This window comes from Phyllobates terribilis, unplaced genomic scaffold, assembly GCF_046119375.1.
Source record: "Phyllobates terribilis strain yellow unplaced genomic scaffold, ASM4611937v1 Scaffold_11__3_contigs__length_659146591, whole genome shotgun sequence".
Classification (NCBI taxonomy): Eukaryota; Metazoa; Chordata; class Amphibia; order Anura; family Dendrobatidae; genus Phyllobates; species Phyllobates terribilis.
Window position 1 is genome coordinate 111,193,957 of NW_027362771.1, and position 20,455 is coordinate 111,214,411.

Below are 20,455 nucleotides of genomic sequence, written 5' to 3' on the forward strand. Positions count from 1 at the left end.
CAGTCTAGGACATACTTTGGGATATTTTGTAATAATCTAAGTCAGCATGAGTTTTTGGCCATGGTCATTAATGATTATTTGATATTTAGCATTTCAGAAATACATAAGCTATTTTTTTTCCACTTAGCTTCTTCTGATTCGTCTCAAGCTCTAGACATCCGATCTGCTTTCAAAAGAAGGTAAATTATTGCACTCGTCTGTTAAGTACTTGAAATATAAAATGCCATATCAGAAAAGAAGGATGGGAGTAGATTGGCAAAAGTAAACTCTGGTTTCCCAAATACACACAGCTTTTGGACACAGCAAAAAAAATAGATCTTATTTCAGTGGAAGAAAAATCTAGTCATCATCAAATAACGCCTGAAAAATCCTAGAAAATAATTATTGAAATTAAAAAATAATTCTAAGAATAAATCAAGTGAGAAAGTCATCAGAAACAAACCTTCAGAAAAAAACTTATGAGCTTTCCATACTATGGAGCCCACACTACAGAACCAAATTTAATGGGCTCTACCCAGTTTTGAATAAACTCAACAGAACTTAGAGTTTCTTTAGACACATGTAAAGATGGAGTACAAATACTAGAAAAATGGATTTTCTTACTTTGCCTGCTTTTCCCCAGATTTTCCAATCTGGTGTCAAATGAAAACTTTACAGTATGTTCTTTCCAATCTTTTTTTAATAGCACGTTGCACTAACAATGAAAAACTCATGTTCAGCTCAAACTTGCTGTTTTTTTCATTGTTATAGGTGACTTCCCCCAATATTTGCACCACAAATGGGGAAGAAAAGTTTCTACATACAAAATCTATGTACACATTGCCTTGTGATAGTATCTTGAGTAGCCACAATATAGAAGAGCTTATTTAAGTAGAGCAAAGAGAAAACATGTTTTGCAACAGAGTCAGATATTAGATTTATCTATCTCTTATCTAGAAAGCTAAAATCTGTCTGATTGCTATGGATTAAAACATGGCTTCTGCTTGCACTATTAATAAGCCATATTGTGCTTGCCTTTCACAAGCAACAGAGATGGGACTGTTTCATCACAACTTTTATGCTGACATCTCCGTGTGATCATATGCTATTGCTGAGTGTTATGATTGTTCCAATATTGATATCTTTATATTAATAACAGTGGTGAAGGACAAGAAGATGCAGGAGAACTTGACTTTAGTGGTCTCCTGAAACGTAGGTGAGGAGCCAAGTCATGCAGTTCACAGCTATTACCACCTATTACAATGCAGGTTTTCAGTCCGCAGTTGTCCCTTTCCTAATTCCCTTTCTATAATGTAACTAAAAATAATACAATGACAATATAAGTTCCTATAGGTTCCTAAAATGCATGAAATTGCATGTCTAACTTAATGAATCCACATTAATCATCTCTGCATATTAATGTGTGTGTGTGTGCATATAAATTCTACATTAAATCATTTGTGTTTAAGTTACGGACAGCAGCAGTAATACTGTACCGGATCTTACCATAACTGATGCATCAGCAAAGGTGAAGGGTCAGATACTGTTGTATCACGCCTCCATGCAACTTCCAAATTGTACAGAACTGTAAACCAAGTCATAGTCTATGAGGCTCCACTGCACCTGTGTATGGGTCACATTCACCAAACCTCTATAATCTCCTGGTTTATGAAAGTAACATATGGCAGCACATGAAGAGCAATATTCCATCAGTCACTATGTGTCATGCTAGGTGAGGGGAGGACCAAGTGTACAACAATGGGAAAAGGGGGGAAGCCCAACAACTAGGGAAAGGGAGAGTGGAGACCCCTAGGCAGATCTTACAACACCCTGACTCCCCTACCGTCCATAAATAGGTTCCGCACTTATCGTCGAGCAGGATACCTAATCCCTAACTGTCCCTAGAGCTAAGCCCTAGGTAGGGAGGGGAAGGGGTGAGCACTAGTCAGCCCCCACTGCAACTAAAGACAAACAAGGATAACAGACAAGGGGATACACTTAGCTTGAGAAGACACCAGAGAGAATAATCCACCTAGAAACTGAAAGAAGAAACTAGCCAACTGCAAGTACTCCAGGCCTGAGCAGGGGAAAATAGTTCTATCACCTGCGACTCTCTGGAGACACTGAAGGTTTTTATATATGCTGTGTCAGTTAGCAGCAGAAGGTGGAGATAACTGTTGGGTCCTAGCGAGAGAAGGATACCACTACACTACAGAGATGAAAGGATTAAGAAGGTGACTGCAAAGCCAAGCGCAGCAACCTTCTACAGTCGGAATCCAGAACGACTGTCTGTCAAACCTGAAAACCTGTGACACTATGTGATGGAGATAACTACAATAGGTGCAAGGGTTGCAATCGCAGAGGAGCCTAGGTGGCCCAAAATGTCCCTTTGCCTATATGAAAAGACCAATGCTATTAAAGACTTGCAATAATTGGGGGACGCGTTGGAGCTTTTTCATTTGGACCCATGAGCTTCAAGTTACGCTATTGCTCTGAGGCATTACTACTACTGGAACAAACCTCTATAGTCCAGTACCATGCAATACTATAAGGGCCATGTGATACTGACATTAAAATACAATGGCCCTGATTCATCATGGTCTTTGGGCCTGTTTTTTGTCCAGTTTTCTGTGTTTTGCGCCTTTTTTTGCTTGCACCCAATGCACTACTTTATTTACGCCTTTTTTTAAGTCTATGTTATATATGCTTGCCTGGTGTTTTTTTGTTTTCTGCTTTGTGGACGGACTTTAAAAAAAGGTGCACAATTTGGCGCAACTTTGGTATATTTTTGAGTATGCAAAACTTTTTGCCAACATTTTTGCAAAACAAAGTCACAAAAACATCTCAAGACAGGAAGAAAGCACATTTTTTATTTTGTGCCTATTTCATGAATGGCGTGCTTCACTTTGATGAATTTGGCACCAAAAAGGGCAACTAATACCACAAGACAAAAAAAGGAAAGTGACTTGAAAAAACCCCTCAAATGATGAATCGGGGCCAATGTGATTACTGTAAACCTAGACTTATGTTTAGGCTCTCTAATACTAAAATTAATGTTGCCCTATATGAAAACTTTATCATATTCAAAAATGCATTCAGTATATGTGATATGTATATCTATTTACATATTACTCTATATAAATGTATGTGTTATTTCTTTAGATGTGCAATTAAAATGATGCTAAGTCGACAATAATCATTTATAGATGGATTTTTAGTATATGATTTTTTTCATATTTTTTCATATACATTAAATGATTGTTGTTTGTTCATATTGGGCAACAATTTATTTTAAACTTCTTTATCTTTTATACTATTTTAGTTAATATACCAAAATTAAGAAACAAAAATATGAATATTTTTTGTTAAGGGTTTCTTTATTAATATGATGTAAAAAGATATTGGTGACCAAGGATCCGTTTACACAGATCAACTGGCGGCAGAAAACGAGCGCCAAACGGTAAACCTTTAAGAACGCTCATTCACGAAAATCAAAGAACTGCAGCTATTTGCCACTTTCAATACCTATTATAATATTTATGACTAGACCATCGGTCATCAAGATCAACATTTCTTTCAACCGACTTACTACAAGACATAAACCAGATTTCATATTTCTATACAATTCTGACCCTATGTTTTGTAAACTTTGATATGTCTCTCAACATGTTGCATGCACTTTTTATTCTTGATGTTAGAGAAGTTAAACCTGAAGAAGGTCCAGAGATAGATGTGTGGGAGATCCTGAAAAATGCAAGTCCCAATGAGTATGAGAAGATTGCTTTTCAGTATGGAATCACTGACCTAAGGGGCATGCTAAAAAGACTAAAACGCATGCGTCGGGAGGAGAAGAAGAGTGCAGGTAACTGGATAGTTTGTAAAGGAATTGCTAGTGATGTGATAAGTATTATGTCAAATGTTTATGTGCCTGATAAGCAAAGTAGCATACAATAATTAACAATGGTTACGCCTGGGTTTTTTATTGCCACTTGCTAAGCTACACTTGGCTTAAAGGGAATCTGTCAGCAGGTTTTTGATATTTAATCTGAGAACAACGTAATGTAGGGGCAGAAAGCCTGATTTCACGGATGAGTAACTCACTCAGCAACTTAGTGTAGTTCCAATACAATCAGTGTTTTATCAGCCGGATATTTTCACTGTTGGACTAGTGTGCAGGACAGTCAAGCTAATCTGTGTAACCCCGCCCCCACCACTGATTGGCAGCTTGCTGACAATGCAGAGTGTACACAGGATGCTGAAAATCAGGGGTGTGGGAGGGGTTACACAGGGCTCAACATTCTGACCACTGCTACAAATACAACAGAGAAAACAGGGATTTTATCCAAACTGCACCAAGCAGTCCAGTAAGTGACATCGCTGGAATCAGGCTCTCTACCTGTACATTATGCTGCTGTCAGATTACATAGCAAAACCTGCTAATAGATTCCCTTTAATTTGCAAAGTCACATTTTTTAGCAAGAACCACAGAAGGACTCTCATACTCGCATGGAGCCTTACTGACAAACCAACTTTATACATTGATATGGTATTTTTAGTTTTTAGTTCCATGTTTAGCACAATTCTATACTGTCTTTCTATTTTATGCATTTTATGTATCTGCAGTTAGTTGGGACAGGACATCACTTAACTCAGCCAGGTTATGTCTTCTTCAATGACTGTGTAGTAGAGTCCAAGGGTTTGGAGTTCAATATGAACCTGTCAGTTTCATACACACTGGACTATCTATCTATCTATCTATCTATCTATCTATCTATCATCTATCTATCTATCTGTCTGTCTGTCTGTCTGTCTGTCTATCTATCCCATATCTAACTATCTAAAAAATAGCTTCACAAAGGCTCACTTGCTCGTGAGCTGAAACACTGGCACCTGTTCACATGGGCCAATAAATACAATAAATTATTTTTTTTACATGAAATTTGCTATTGAGTGCTGCCCACTTTCTTTGCTTTTTATGTACCATAGGTTGGTGGATTGCAACCTGTGGACTGACATCTATACCTACACTTTTGCTTGTGCATCTATCTATCTAGAAAAAAAAAGAAGCAGGCACTATAAAGTCTTTTATAAAGTGCAAAATCTTTCAGGCAATTGCCAAACCTCCAGATAGCTAAAAAAAATGAAAGCAGCTCTCCATGAAGAATTTAGGAAAAACTGTGATTTAATAGCCCATTGGGGCTCAGCAACACTTCTCAAGCTTGAGGAAGGTTCTCAACAGAACCACAACGTTGCTAAGCCCCAATTGGCTATTAAATCACAGTTTTTCCTGAATTCTTGATGGAGAGCTGCTTTCATTTTTTTGTTTTTTATCTACCTATCTATCTATCTATCTATCTATCTATCTATCTATCTATCTATCTACAGTTTTATGAAAAAGTTTGGGCACCCCTATTAATCTTAAGCTTAATGTTTTATAAAAATTGGTGTTTTTGCAACAGCTATTTCAGTTTGATATATGTAATAACTGTTGGACACAGTAATGTTTCTGCCTTGAAATGCGGTTTATTGTACTAATAGAAAATGTGCAATCTGCATTCAAACAAAATTTGACAGGTGCATAAGTATGGGCACCTCACCAGAAAAGTGACATTAATATTTAGTAGATCCTCCTTTTGCAAAAATAACAGCCTCTAGTCGCTTCCTGTAGCTTTTAATGAGTTCCTGGATCCTGGATGAAGGTATGTTTGACCATTCCTCTTTACAAAACAATTCCAGTTCAGTTAAGTTTGATGGTCGCCGAGCATGGACAGCCCTCTTCAAATGATTCCACAGATGTTCAATGATATTCAGGTCTGGGGACTGGGATGGTCATTCCAGAACATTGTAATTGTTCCACTGCATGAATGCCTGAGTAGATTTGGAGCGGTGTTTTGGATCATTGCCTTGCTGAAAGATCCATCCCCTGCGTAACTTCAACTTTATCACTGATTCTTGAACATTATTGTCAAGAATCTGCTGATACTGAGTGGAATCCATGCGTCCCTCAACTTTAACAAGATTCCCGGTGCCGGCATTGGCCACACAGCCCCAAAGCATGATGGAACTTCCACCAAATTTTACTGTGGGTAGCAAGTGTTTTTCTTGGAATGCTGTATTTTTTGCCGCCATGCATAACGCCTTTTTGTATGACCAAACAACTCAATCTTGGTTTCATCAGTCCACAGGACCTTCTTCCAAAAAGAAATTGGCTTCTCCAAATGTGCTTTTGCATACCTCAGCCGACTCTGTTTGTGGCGTGCTTGCAGAAACGGCTTCTTTCGCATCACTCTCCCATACAGCTTCTCCTTGTGCAAAGTGCGTTGTATAGTTGACCGATGCACAGTGACACCATCTGCAGCAAGTTGATGCTGCAGCTCTCTGGAGGTGGTCTGTGGATTGTCCTTGACTGATCTCACCATTCTTCTTCTCTGCCTTTCTGATGTTCTTCTTGGCCTGCCACTTCTAGCTTTAACAAGAACTGTCCCTGTGTTCTTCCATTTCCTTACTATGTTCCTCACAGTGGAAACTGACAGGTTAAATCTATGAGACAGATTTTTGTATCCTTCCCCTGAACAACTATGTTGAATAATCTTTGTTTTCAGATCATTTGACAGCTGTTTTGAGGAGCCCATGATGCCACTCTTCAGAGGAGATTCAAACAGGAGAACAACTTGTAAGTGGCCACTTTAAGTAGCTTTTCTCATGATTCCATACACCTGGCTATGAAGTTCAAAGCTCAATGAGGTTACAAAACCAAAAAAAGTGCTTTAGTAAGTCAGTAAAAAGTAGGTAGGAGTATTTAAAACAAGAAAATGATAAGGGTGCCCATACTTATGCACCTGTCAAATTTTGTTTGAATGCAGATTTCACATTTTCTGTTAGTACAATAAACCTCATTTCAAGGCAGAAACATTACTGTGTCCAACAGTTATTACATATATCAAACTGAAATAGCTGTTGCAAAAACACCAATTTTTATAAAACATTAAGCTTAAGATTAATAGGGGTGCCCAAACTTTTTCATATAACTGTATCTATATCTATCTATTAATGTATCCCATATCTATCTGTCTATCTATTTATCTATCTCTATCTATCTATCTATATATATTTATCTATCTATCTATATCTATTTATCTTTCTTTCTATATCTATTTATCTTTCTTTCTATCTATCTATCTTTCTATCTATCCCAGATCTTTCTATTTATCTATCTATATACCCCATATCTTTCTATTTATCTATCTATATACCCCATATCTTTCTATTTATCTATCTATATATCCCATATCTTTCTATTTATCTATCTATCTATTCCATATCTATCTATTTATCTATCTATCTATTCCATATCTATCTATTTATCTATCTATCTATCTATCTATCCCATATCTATCTATTTATCTATCTATCTGTCTAGCTACAGTCATATGAAAAAGTTTGGGCACCCCTATTAATCTTAAGCTTAATGTTCTATAAAAATTGGTGTTTTTGCAACAGCTATTTCAGTTTGATATATGTAATAACTGTTGGATACAGTAATGTTTCTGCCTTGAAATGAGGTTCATTGTACTAACAGAAAATGTGCAATCTGCATTCAAACAAAATTTGACAGGTGCATAAGTATGGGCACCTCACCAGAAAAGTGACATTAATAGTTAGTAGATCCTCCTTTTGCAAAAATAACAGCCTCTAGTCGCTTCCTGTAGCTTTTAATGAGTTCCTGGATCCTGGATGAAGGTATTTTTGACCATTCCTCTTTACAAAACAATTCCAGTTCAGTTAAGTTTGATGGTCGTCGAGCATGGACAGCCCTCTTCAAATGATCCCACAGATGTTCAATGATATTCAGGTCTGGGGACTGGGATGGCCATTCCAGAACATTGTAGTTGTTCCTCTGCATGAATGCCTGAGTAGATTTGGAGCGGTGTTTTGGATCATTGTCTTGCTGAAAGATCCATCCACTTTGTAACTTCATATTTATCACTGATTCTTGAACACTATTGTCAAGAATCTGCTGATACTGAGTGGAATCCATGCGTCCCTCAACTTTAACAAGATTCCCAGTGCCAGCATTGACCACACAGCCCCAAAGCATGATGGAACCTCCACCAAATTTTACTGTAGGTAGCAAGTGTTTTTCTTGGAATGCTGTGTTTTTTTGCCGCCATGCATAACGCCTTTTTGTATGACCAAATAACTCAATCTTGATTTCATCAGTCCACAGGACCTTCTTCCAAAAAGAAATTGGCTTCTCCAAATGTGCTTTTGCATACCTCAGCCAACTCTGTTTGTGGCGTGCTTGCAGAAACGGCTTCTTTCGCATCACTCTCCCATACAGCTTCTCCTTGTGCAAAGTGCCTTGTATAGTTGACCGATGCACAGTGACACCATCTGCAGCAAGTTGATGCTGCAGCTCTCTGGAGGTGGTCTGAGGATTGTCCTTGACTGATCTCACCATTCTTCTTCTCTGCCTTTCTGATGTTTTTCTTGGCCTGACACTTCTGGCCTTAACAAGAACTGTCCCTGTGTTCTTCCATTTCCTTACTATGTTCCTCACAGTGGAAACTGACAGGTTAAATCTCTGAGACAGCTTTTTGTATGCTTCCCCTGAACAACTATGTTGAATAATCTTTGTTTTCAGATCATTTGACAGTTGTTTTGAGGAGCACATGATGCCACTCTTCAGAGGAGATTCAAACAGGAGAACAACTTGCAAGTGGCCACTTTAAGTAGCTTTTCTCATGATTGCATACACCTGGCTATAAAGTTCAAAGCTCCATGAGGTTACAAAACCAAAAAAAGTGCTTTAGTAAGTCAGTAAAAAGTAGGTAGGAGTATTTAAAACAAGAAAATGATAAGGGTGCCCATACTTATGCACCTTTCAAATTTTGTTTGAATGCAGATTGCACATTTTCTGTTAGTACAATAAACCTCATTTCAAGGCAGAAACATTACTGTGTCCAACAGTTATTACATATATCAAACTGAAATAGCTGTTGCAAAAACACCAATTTTTATAAAACATTAAGTTTAAGATTAATAGTGGTGCCCAAACTTTTTCATATGACTGTATATATCTGTCTCACATTTATCTATTTTAAATTCTTTAAATGTACTAATCTCTTGATACATCAATTTCATGTCCATTCATTTCACAAAATCAATGTTTTCTATTTTATTTCATTCTATTATATAGTATCCGTGCACTGATAAAATATTTTATTTTTGTTTTCTATTGATTTATTTTGTGCCTTAAGCATTTTCCAAGATATTAGACCCTGCTTATCAGATTGACAAAGGAGGACGAGTGAGGTTTGTTGTTGAACTCGCTGATCCAACAGTTGAACTCAAGTGGTATAAAAACGGTCAGGAAATCCGTCCAAGTGCCAAGTAAGTAGAGGTTTTAATTTCTTAAAGAAAAAAAACTCATTATTTTTAATGGCAATGTTGGATATACACAATGATTCTGATAGAACAAGGAAAGCATCAAGCAATAGGATAAACATTTTATTTAGCCATTCTCTATAGTAGAAGATAAAATGGATTATTTCCTGATCTTTCACAGCAGATTATGACATTTATTGTTTAGGACCCTGCTACAAAGCAAAAAGAGCTTTCAATTCCAAGTTGCCATATAAACTCTGATATCTTTTATAATTGTATTCCTATGTAAATGTATTTCATTCCATATAAATGATCACAAAATGTTTCTTTCAGATACATATTTGAACACAAGGGAAATCAGAGGATATTATTCATCAACAACTGCACATTAGCTGATGATGCGGCTTACCAAGTGTGTGCCGGAGATGAGAAGTGCTCCACCGAGCTGTTTGTCAGAGGTACGTTCTGATCTCATATTTTAATGCTGGTTCTCATCAAAAAGTCATAAAAAAAGTCAGTGGCTAGGTTTTTGTATTCAATCGCTGTAATTTAAAAAAATGAAATTAGATTCTCCTTGGTAGTACAGATTGAGAAACGATTTTTGTCACTTTTGATGACAAAAAACGCTCTTGCGGCTGAAATAATGCAAACCTCAAAATGGGCTCATCTGGATCCATGGAAGCAATGATTAATACCTAGCATTAATTCAATCGCACAATTAGATAAGACAGGTGGGAATTAAGCAGTTATAGCATAAGATTCCCTGATAGGTGTTCACGTTTTACAAAATATTAGTTAACTAAACAAAGAAGTGTAAAACAAAAGGCCCGTAATGTATTGTTATTGCCTTGCTTTGCTCTTCATATCAGGAAGCAAAGTCAGTCCACAGATAACTGACTTCACTAAAGCCCCTTTCACACTAAGCGAGATCGCTAGCGAGATCGCTGCTGAGTCACAAGTTTTGTGACGCAACAGCGACCTCACCAGCGATGTCGCTTTGTGTGACACTTTGCAGTGATCAGGCCCCTGCTGTGAGGTCACTGATCGCTGCAGAATGTCCTGGACCTTTTTTTGGTCTTTGCCCTCCCGCTGGTCAGCACATATCGCTGTGTGTGACCAGCGGGACCAGCGATCAGGCTGGTAACCATGATAAACAGCGGGTTACTAGGGGCACACGCGCACTTAGTAACCCGCTGTTTATCAAGGTTACCACTCTGCTACGGTGAGGGGGAGGTAACCGCTCACAGTAGCAGAGTGGTAACCATGATAAACAGCGGGTTACTAGGTGCTGCTCCCCTGATCGTTGGTGAGCCTGCCTGTTTGACAGCTCACCAGCGATCACATAGCAACGCAGCAACGATCCCTGACAGGTCGTATTGTTGTCGGGATCGTTGTAGCGTCGCTAAGTGTGACGGGGCCTTTACTGACTCTTATTGTTATTGGCCTTTTAGCTAAAATCAAGTGTAGTATCTGTTCTTAACAGGTTTTTAAATGGGCCATGGAGCAGATACTGTACTTATGCACAAAGCAGTTCAGACCTAAGTATACACAGATTGGCCTCATAGCTACACCAAAACTATAGAAAAAATACCAGGACCACACTTATAAATATACATTGATCTCCTGTGAAACTGAACACAAAGTTCTTATTCAACAGTTTGATCAGAATGTATAAGCCCACTGCCATGTTATGGCTAATCTTTTAGTGGGTGACACAGAATCAGAAAGGGTCATGATGTGGCCGTCCAGTCCGTGTGGCCGACTAGAGGGCGCGACCTCGCGCCATACAAGTGTATAGAGTGAGGCTGCGCCCACTGGACGGGCTCTGGCTGGGAATATGTATAACACATACATACCCTCTGTTACCGGGTCTCATACCAGCGAATCCCCGCAGCACACAGTGCCTGCGCTGGGGGGATTCATAAGTCTGCAGTCACACAGAGTGACTGCAGACTTATCGATTTGGACCAGACAACACCTTTCAGAAAACTTTAAGTACTGTTCTTTCACCTAGCTGTTAGATAAATCTGGTAGAAGGACTTGTGGTTGTTAAAATATGTTTAAAGCTGTTAAAGACTGACAAGTATTGTCTGGTTTTAAAGTAAAATCCTGTTTCTTTGGCAGAGCCGCCAGTGCTGGTTACAAAAGAACTGGAAAATATTAGCACATACTGTGGAGAGAGAGTGGAGATGGAATGTGAAGTATCTGACGAAGAGGCAAATGTAAAATGGTAATTATTATGTCAGCCACATTAAACATCTACAATACAATTTAGAATTATTTTTTAAGTTATTATTGGTGGACATTTATAGTCAAATACAGTACAGACCAAAAGTTTGGACACACCTTCTCATTTAAAGATTTTTCTGTATTTTCATGACTATGAAAATTGTACATTCACACTGAAGGCATCAAAACTATAAATTAACACATGTGGAATTATATACTTAACAAAAAAGTGTGAAACAACTGTAAATATGTCTTATATTCTAGGTTCTTCAAAGTAGCCACATTTTGCTTTGATGACTGCTTTGCACACTCTTGGCATTCTCTTGATGAGCTTCAAGTGGTAGTCACCAGAAATGGTCTTCCAACAATCTTGAATGAGTTCCCAGAGATGCTTAGCACTTGTTGGCCCTTTTGCCTTCACTCTGCGGTCCAGCTCACCCCAAACCATCTCGATTGGGTTCAGGTTTAGTGACTGTGGAGGCCAGGTCATCTGGTGTAGCACCCCATCATTCTCCTTCTTGGTCAAATAGCCCTTACACAGCCTGGAGGTGTGTTTGGGGTCATTGTCCTGTTGAAAAATAAATGATGGTCCAACTAAACACAAACCGGATGGATTAGCATGCAATATGCTGTGGTAGCCATGCTGGTTCAGTATGCCTTCAGTTTTGAATAAATCCCTAACAGTGCCACCAGCAAAGCACCCCCACACCATCACACCTCCTCCTCCATGATTCACGGTGGGAACCAGGCATGTAGAGTCCATCCGTTCACCTTTTCTGCGTCGCACAAAGACACGGTTGTTGGAACCAAAGATCTCAAATTTGGACTCATCAGACCAAAGCACAGATTTCCACTGGTCTAATGTCCATTCCTTGTGTTCTTTAGCCCAAACAAGTCTCTTCTGCTTGTTGCCTGTCCTTAGCAGTGGTTTCCTAGCAGCTATTTTACCATGAAGGCCTGCTGCACAAAGTCTCCTCTTAACAGTTGTTGTAGAGATGTGTCTGCTGCTAGAACTCTGTGTGGCATTGACCTGGTCTCTAATCTGAGCTGCTGTTAACCTGTGATTTCTGAGGCTGGTGACTCGGATAAACTTATCCTCAGAAGCAGAGGTGACTCTTGGTCTTCCTTTCCTGGGGCGGTCCTCATGTGAGCCAGTTTCTTTGTAGTGCTTGATGGTTTTTGCAACTGCACTTGGGGACACTTTCAAAGTTTTCCCAATTTTTCCGACTGACTGACCTTCATTTATTAAAGTAATGATGGCCACTCGTTTTTCTTTACTTAGCTGCTTTTTTCTTGCCATAATACAAATTCTAACAGTCTATTCAGTAGGACTATCAGCTGTGTATCCACCTGACTTCTGCACAACACAACTGATGGCCCCAACCCCATTTATAAGGCAAGAAATCCCACTTATTAAACCTAACAGGGCACACCTGTGAAGTGAAAACCATTTCCGGTGACTACCACTTGAAACTCATCAAGACAATGCTAAGAGTGTGCAAAGCAGTCATGAAAGCAAAAGGTGGCTACTTTGAAGAACCTATAATATAAGACATATTTTCAGTTGTTTCACACTTTCTTGTTAAGTATATAATTCCTCATGTGTTAATTCATAGTTTCGATGCCTTCAGTGTGAATGTACAATTTTCATAGTCATGAAAATACAGAAAAATCTTTAAATGAGAAGGTGTGTCCAAAATTTTGGTCTGTACTGTAAGTGGTTCTATCTAGTATCTGTATAGTTATGCTAAATGTGGGAAATTGCAGTAGTTATCAGTGTTACATAATGTAATACTTTCGGAAGTGCCTTACAAATACCCATTGAAGATCTTCCTATTTTTTTTAGAAGGGAATTGGAAAGTAATACTACCACATCACAGTACAATAAACTGCAAAGTACTTGCACAGAGTATCTAAAATATATACAGCATGGTATATGACTCGCGCCCTGGGCCGTGGGGCACGCGGATCCGGGCGATAGGGGAACGATGGGGGTAGTAGTAGTGGCGGCCCGGTCTCAGGGTGGTCAGACCATTGGTAGTCTGCTACGTGCTTTAGATAATGTCCGACTACGCCACCCGTGGATTGCGGTTATTAGGAACCGCCGCTGCAAGGCAGTCCGCTGGGGCTGATGATGAATGCAGCTGGGATGGTGTGACTCCCCACGGGAAGAGTGCGGCCCCAGGGCAGTGTAGTGGATGATGGGAGTGATGGTGGTGAAGGTCCCAGTACCGGTAGTGCCGGAGGAGCGAAGGAGCACACGGACAACAAGTTACAGTCCAGGGTCTTTACTCACAGTTCGTTTGTCCCGGGTCACTTCCATCGGCAGTGACCGCCCAAGCCGTGCTGCGTCCACCAGGTGTGGGGCTCGGTCAACTCCCAAGCAGTCAAGAGCATGGCACAGGACCCCCTTTAATCCTTTCTCTGGCCTGCCTCACCAGTGACCCACTTTTGTCCGGCTGCCGCGGACTTGTGCGGTTAAACGTGGGCCCCGTCCTCCGCTGTCCTATATGGTGCCTTCCTAGCAGATTTGATGAGGTGTCGCACCAATAGATGATCACGACAACCGGTCTTTGGCTGAGGGTTGTTTCTCCTCCACCAACTTGGGATCCGGTACCCTTAATCTGCCTGACCCTGCACCCTGGATTCTCGTGGGTTCTTAGGGTCCCTTCCACCTTCTTGTTCCTGAGCCCTTCTGTTTCTCTGTCTCTCCTTCTCTTTCTCTGTTCCTTTCTGTTCCTTTCTGTTCCGTTCTCTTGGAGCTGAGATGAGCCAAAATCCCAGCTCCCCTTCACCTCCTCCTCGGCCTCTCACTAGGCCCTCCTGGAGTAAAGCTACTACAGAGCCTCTACTCCCTGTCTTCTCCTCTGGCTGAACTGACCCAGAACTAAGATGGTGCCCTCCTTTTATACCTCCCTCTGACCATGAGCCCAGGTGACCAGCAACCAATGGGCTCCTTCCTACGCTCAGGAACCAACCCCTATCTGCCCCTACAGCACTGGGTGTTCCACCCCCCTCCCCACTCCAGGCAGGGACATAGTCGGTCGTGCCTGCACTTATGTCTAGTGGGAGCACCGTTGAGCTGTCCCTCGGAAATGGTGTGTGTGTGCTGTATGCAGCTAACTGAGCCCTGGTCCATACTCCATCCTTACCCGGGAGTGGAATATCACACCTGTGGTCTGAGGTGCAATACCCCTGTAGCGGCCGAACCCTCGGGGCGCTACATTCCCCCCTGGTAAAGCACAGCACGTCCTCGGGCTGGAAAAGAGCAAAAACAGATAATTACAGGACATGCAAAACTTTTTCAATAACTTTTCACATCAGAAAACAGGCAATGCGGTTCAATTCCCTTTATGGGAAACACTTTTCTTTTCTTGTCACTATTATAAAACACTTTGCTAATGCCTCTGGAACTCTTTTGTCATATAAAACATCTTGTAAAACATTTGCATTATTACCTAGCAGCATATAAAACTTTCTCATGTAAAACATTTTTAAGTAAAGCACATTCTTGGATTCTTGGATCATGGCCGCGGTGCAACTTGCGACCAGGTAAAGGTGCAACAGTCCAGTAAATCTTGAGGTAGACGTTGCGGTTTTTGTATAAAACCAGTAGGGGGCGCTTTAGGAAGCGCAACTATATACAAGGGATTTGACCGCTCTCAGTCCTCGGCCAGTTTTGGGAAGGGAATGGCTGCTCACAGTCCTCAGCCTGGTAGGGGATGAGGGGCACACAGGTAACAGTTCAATATTTGTCCCAACGGGGACCACACTTTCAAGACGGGAACAGTCCCAAAAACAGTTCTGATACCCTGACGGGTAACTATGTACACAGGTACTTTGCTACTTACTAGTAGTGGTATCCTCCATATGCTCCTTCTTCCTCCTCATATGGTTCTTCAGACCCGTCCGGGTCCTCTTGGCTCTCCTCATAGCCGCGGTATTGTAGCTCCTCCTCGGTGAGCCGATGGACATGTAGGGCGTATGGTCCTTTTGCACCTACGTGGCGGGTAAAGGTGACCACATCACCAGGGTACAGGTCACGGCCACGATGTCCCTCAGGTAGATGACTCTCCACGTCCCTGCGGGTCACAAAGACGTCGCCTGCGGTTTCTGGGCCCCTGATGAAGCCCCAGCCGTTCTCCATGTGGAACTTGACTATGGTCCCGGTGATTCGGGGACCACGGGCTGCTTGGGGGTCTTGGCGGGCCTTGCGCTTTTGTTCAGCACTCTGGGCTTGGAGCCGTTCCTCTCTGATGCGCCTCTCTCGTCGCTCCCGCTCAAAGGTCGCCAGTTGCTGATGACAGGCCTCCAGACGACGGACCGCGTCTGCCCGGGTCTCTTGAGAGAACCCCATCAAGTTCTCGCTGGTGGGGTCCCACGCAAATTGGACGTCCTCCAGTGGGGGTAGGGTGACCTCGACGGGTTCAGGAGCCGGTATCAGAGGCTCGCGCGGGGGCTGGGCCTTCCATGGCTGATTGCCGGTCACTTCAGCCGGCCACTCCAGCGGCAGTCCATCCGGACCGGTGTGATGTGCCAATAGGTCCACGCCCAGCGATGGTATAGTGGGGGGACCTAATCTTGGAGCAGCGCCCGGGGCACTCGGCCTTGCGACCAGGCCGGGGGTCTTGTGGCTGCGCTAGGTGGTAGTCCCATCCGGGACAGGGGCGCAGGCTTAGCGATGGCGCCCGGGTCATCCAGGCCTTGCGACCGGGCCGATGATGCTTCCTGCTTTACGGCGCCCGGGGTCAAGGGGCGTGGCGCTGGGCGGGGCGTGGCCGCGGAGCTCGCCGCTTGAGGCCTAGCCGGGAGCAGTGGCGGCGCGGCAACAGGTGCGGTGAGTGGGGCTTCTGGTGCTACGACGGGAGGCTGGGGCAGGCTTGCGGGTGCTGGGCTTGGGGTGGTGACATCCCCTTCACTTGCCTCAGTCCTCGTGGCTCCCTCCGCGGCGTCGCCTCCGGTCCTCTCTCCTCTTGCGCCGTCCTCAGAGGCAGGCAAACCCCGGGGTGCGGCTGAGGCCTGTCGCTGGTGGGTCTCGGCCTGCCGGGCCAGTTCCTCTCTCCACTCGGTGAGTGCACTCCGCTGCACCCGGACCATCCTCCGCTCCAGGTCCTCCAGTGCAGCTTGCGCACGCTCCGGGTCTCTGGGGAGCTGCGCTAGGACTTCTGCTAGGCTGCAGAGCGGTTCGGCCTGCAGCAGGCTTCGGGCCAGGAGGCTGGTGCTGCTCAGGGCGTCCATCCCCGGGTGCGGTCTGTCTGGACTGATCCAGACCACCCCCTGCCCCGCAGTTTTCTTTCCTATCCGCCCCCATGGGGGGTGGTCTTGGGGGCACCTGCTGACAATCACTCTCAGGGGCAGCCCCCCACGTTGACGGACATTTCCACAGCAGTGCTCATGGTTGTTGGGGGCGGGCTTCCTCTTTGGCGCCATTCTGGGACCCGGCCCACGATGGGAGGCGGCCTCCTGTGGTCTTTTGGCGCGCACATTATGGCGCTCGTTCTTCTAGGGCGGGCGCCATCTTTAGTACAACGAAACAGTCTCTTTTGAGGCGCGCAGTACCCGTGGTTAGCGGGCACGAAATCCTGCCGACTACGCCAAAGCTGACTCGCCCCCTGGGCCGTGGGGCACGCGGATCCGGGCGATAGGGGAACGATGGGGGGAGTAGTAGTGGCGGCCCGGTCCCGCGGCTCAGGGTGGTCAGGCCAATGGTAGTCTGCTACGTGCTTCAGATAATGTCCGACTACGCCACCCGTGGATTGCGGTTATTAGGAACCGCCGCTGCAAGGCAGTCCGCTGGGGCTGATGATGAATGCAGCTGGGATGGTGTGACTCCCCACGGGAAGAGTGCGGCCCCAGGGCAGTGTAGTGGATGATGGGAGTGATGGTGGTGAAGGTCCCAGTACCGGTAGTGCCGGAGGAGCGAAGGAGCACACGGACAACAAGTTACAGTCCAGGGTCTTTACTCACAGTTCGTTTGTCCCGGGTCACTTCCGTCGGCAGTGACCGCCCAAGCCGTGCTGCGTCCACCAGGTGTGGGGCTCGGTCAACTCCCAAGCAGTCAAGAGCATGGCACAGGACCCCCTTTAATCCTTTCTCTGGCCTGCCTCACCAGTGACCCACTTTTGTCCGGCTGCCGCGGACTTGTGCGGTTAAACGTGGGCCCCGTCCTCCGCTGTCCTATATGGTGCCTTCCTAGCAGATTTGATGAGGTGTCGCACCAATAGATGATCAGGAATACCGGTCTTTGGCTGAGGGTTGTTTCTCCTCCACCAACTTGGGATCCGGTACCCTTAATCTGCCTGACCCTGCACCCTGGATTCTCGTGGGTTCTTAGGGTCCCTTCCACCTTCTTGTTCCTGAGCCCTTCTGTTTCTCTGTCTCTCCTTCTCTTTCTCTGTTCCTTTCTGTTCCGTTCTCTTGGAGCTGAGATGAGCCAAAATCCCAGCTCCTCTTCACCTCCTCCTCGGCCTCTCACTAGGCCCTCCTGGAGTAGAGCTCCTACAGAGCCTCTACTCCCTGTCTTCTCCTCTGGCTGAACTGACCCAGAACTAAGATGGTGCCCACCTTTTATACCTCCCTCTGACCATGAGCCCAGGTGACCAGCAACCAATGGGCTCCTTCCTACGCTCAGGAACCAACCCCTATCTGCCCCTACAGCACTGGGTGTTCCACCCCCCTCCCCACTCCAGGCAGGGACATAGTCGGTCGTGCCTGCACTTATGTCTAGTGGGAGCACCGTTGAGCTGTCCCTCGGAAATGGGGTGTGTGTGCTGTATGCAGCTAACTGATCCCTGGTCCATACTCCATCCTTACCCGGGAGTGGAATATCACACCTCTGGTCTGAGGTGCAATACCCCTGTAGCGGCCGAACCCTCGGGGCGCCACATATACATTTTTGAAATATTGAAGCGTATGGCACAACATTTACTACTTAAAGTGTGAAATCAAAAATAATTCCTCACAAAAATGAAGAACGATCCCTTCATAATAAGGATATAAACCTACAGCGACCATGAAGGAGCAATACAATCAAGAGTATAGATATACATAGTATACATATATGATTATTATTGGGCTATATGGCTCTTTCTTTTGTATTTTGTATCTATGTCCCTTAATATGTAAGTGATTTTATTAATCTAAATAGTTGAATCTATTGTGCACTGGTTATTATATATTTACTCATTAATAAAATTAATATTTTATATATTCTTGATCATATTGCTACTTCATGGTCGCTGTAGGTTTATATGCTTAAAGGGGTTGTCCAGCGAACAAAGTACATTTTAATCAATAGATCTTGGAATAATAATAACTTCCACAATTGGATGTGACTCGCCCCCTGGGCCGCGGGGCACTCGAGACCGGGCCTCTGTATGATGCTAGGGGTAGTAGTGGTGGCAGCCCGGTCCCGTGGCTCAGGGTGGTCAGACCAAATGGCGGTCTATCAATCAGCGCTTTAAATGTCCGACTACGCCACCCGTGGATTGCGGTCAGGGATAACCGCCGCTGCAGGGCAGGCCACTGGGGCTGGTGTTGGTGTGCAGCACAGAGGTAGGATAACTCCCCACGGGAGGAGTGTAGCCCCAGGGTAGTGTAGCTGGATGTTGGGGGTGATAGTTCCGTCCGCGACGGTCAGAATGCAGAGTCCGCTTAAACAGTTCAGGGTCTTTATTATAACAGATGGTAATGACCCAACAACAGTACCGGCTAGAAGGGGGCCTGGATGTCTGAGAACACTCGGGAAGCCCCTCTGGTCAGGGTGAGGGTGTAGGCCTACTGTGCTCTCTAAGCTCTTTCTGACTATTTCCCCCTTTAGTGGTAAAATAGCCCACGTCCCTGAGCGTGCCGTGTATTCTCACCCGTATGGCTTGCAACTTGGGCTCCTTGTACCTCTGGCCTCTCTTGGCTTTGCTGGTCCCTTCTGTTGTGGCGGAGCCTCCGGGCTTCTTAGGCCAAAGGACATGAAATCCCTCGCGGATTGGTTCTCTGCTGCTGGACTTAGAGTCTTTACAGCCTCGGACCCCAATGTCCGGTAGATTATTCTCCCTTTCTGCCAGGACAGGCTCTCGGCGCCGTACGTCCCTGGCTAGCAGTTCCTCCAATGCCTCACGACCTCCTCAGCTACAGCTGAACTGTCCCTCCTTCTCTGGGACTAGTCTCACTCCTGAGCTAGGTCGTCCGGTTCTCCCTAACCCTGCCCCCAGTTCCAGCTTTTATAGGGGCAGCCAGCTCCCCCTACTGGCCTGGGACAGGAGGTGCTGTATGCTAATTGTCCCTAATCAGGGAACCTCCCTCCTGCTCTCAGACACAGCCTTTATTATGTGTGGCATCCAGGCCTGGGGTGACACAGATGTGTTACAAAAAATGAACAAAGTACATTTTAATCAATAGATCTTGGAATGATAATAAGTTCCACAATTGGATGTGTTACAAAAAATGTTCCTGTGCTGAGATAATCTTATAAATGTGCCCCTGCTGTGTACTGTGTAATGGCTGTGTCTTACTGTACAGGAACATGGTCTGATCATATCTGGGCAGGGGTGGAAGAAAAAGAGTATACAGATATTACATTATCCAAGATCTGTTGATTAAAATATACTTTGTTCATGGGAAACCCCTTTAAAGCAGGAGATTTACCAACATATGTGGGAAATGTAAAGTGAAAAACGCTATGTGAACGGAGCCTAATTCAGGCATTGAATTTCAACAAGACTGATCCCTCTATTTTCAACTATCTTCTGAAGATGAAGAATTGAGGGACCCCATGTTTATTATATGGTTGGCCAGTCCCAATGAAATCAAAAACTTTGACCAACATTAAAGCGAATCTGTCAGCAGGTTTTTGCTATGTAATCTG

At 44.0% G+C, this 20,455-nt stretch overlaps 1 protein-coding gene across 31 annotated transcripts in view; it reads left to right on the top strand.

The window, feature by feature from the left end:
- MYBPC1 (myosin binding protein C1) overlaps positions 1–20,455 on the top strand; it is a 140,949-nt gene that overhangs the window by 66,688 nt on the left and 53,806 nt on the right. For all 31 annotated transcript variants that reach the window (XM_073651473.1, XM_073651479.1, XM_073651503.1 and 28 more), the window contains 6 exons: positions 128–179; positions 1,139–1,195; positions 3,678–3,841; positions 9,240–9,372; positions 9,700–9,824; positions 11,491–11,596. In XM_073651473.1, the coding sequence (XP_073507574.1) occupies positions 128–179; positions 1,139–1,195; positions 3,678–3,841; positions 9,240–9,372; positions 9,700–9,824; positions 11,491–11,596 (637 nt within the window). The remainder of the gene's footprint in view (positions 1–127; positions 180–1,138; positions 1,196–3,677; positions 3,842–9,239; positions 9,373–9,699; positions 9,825–11,490; positions 11,597–20,455) is intronic.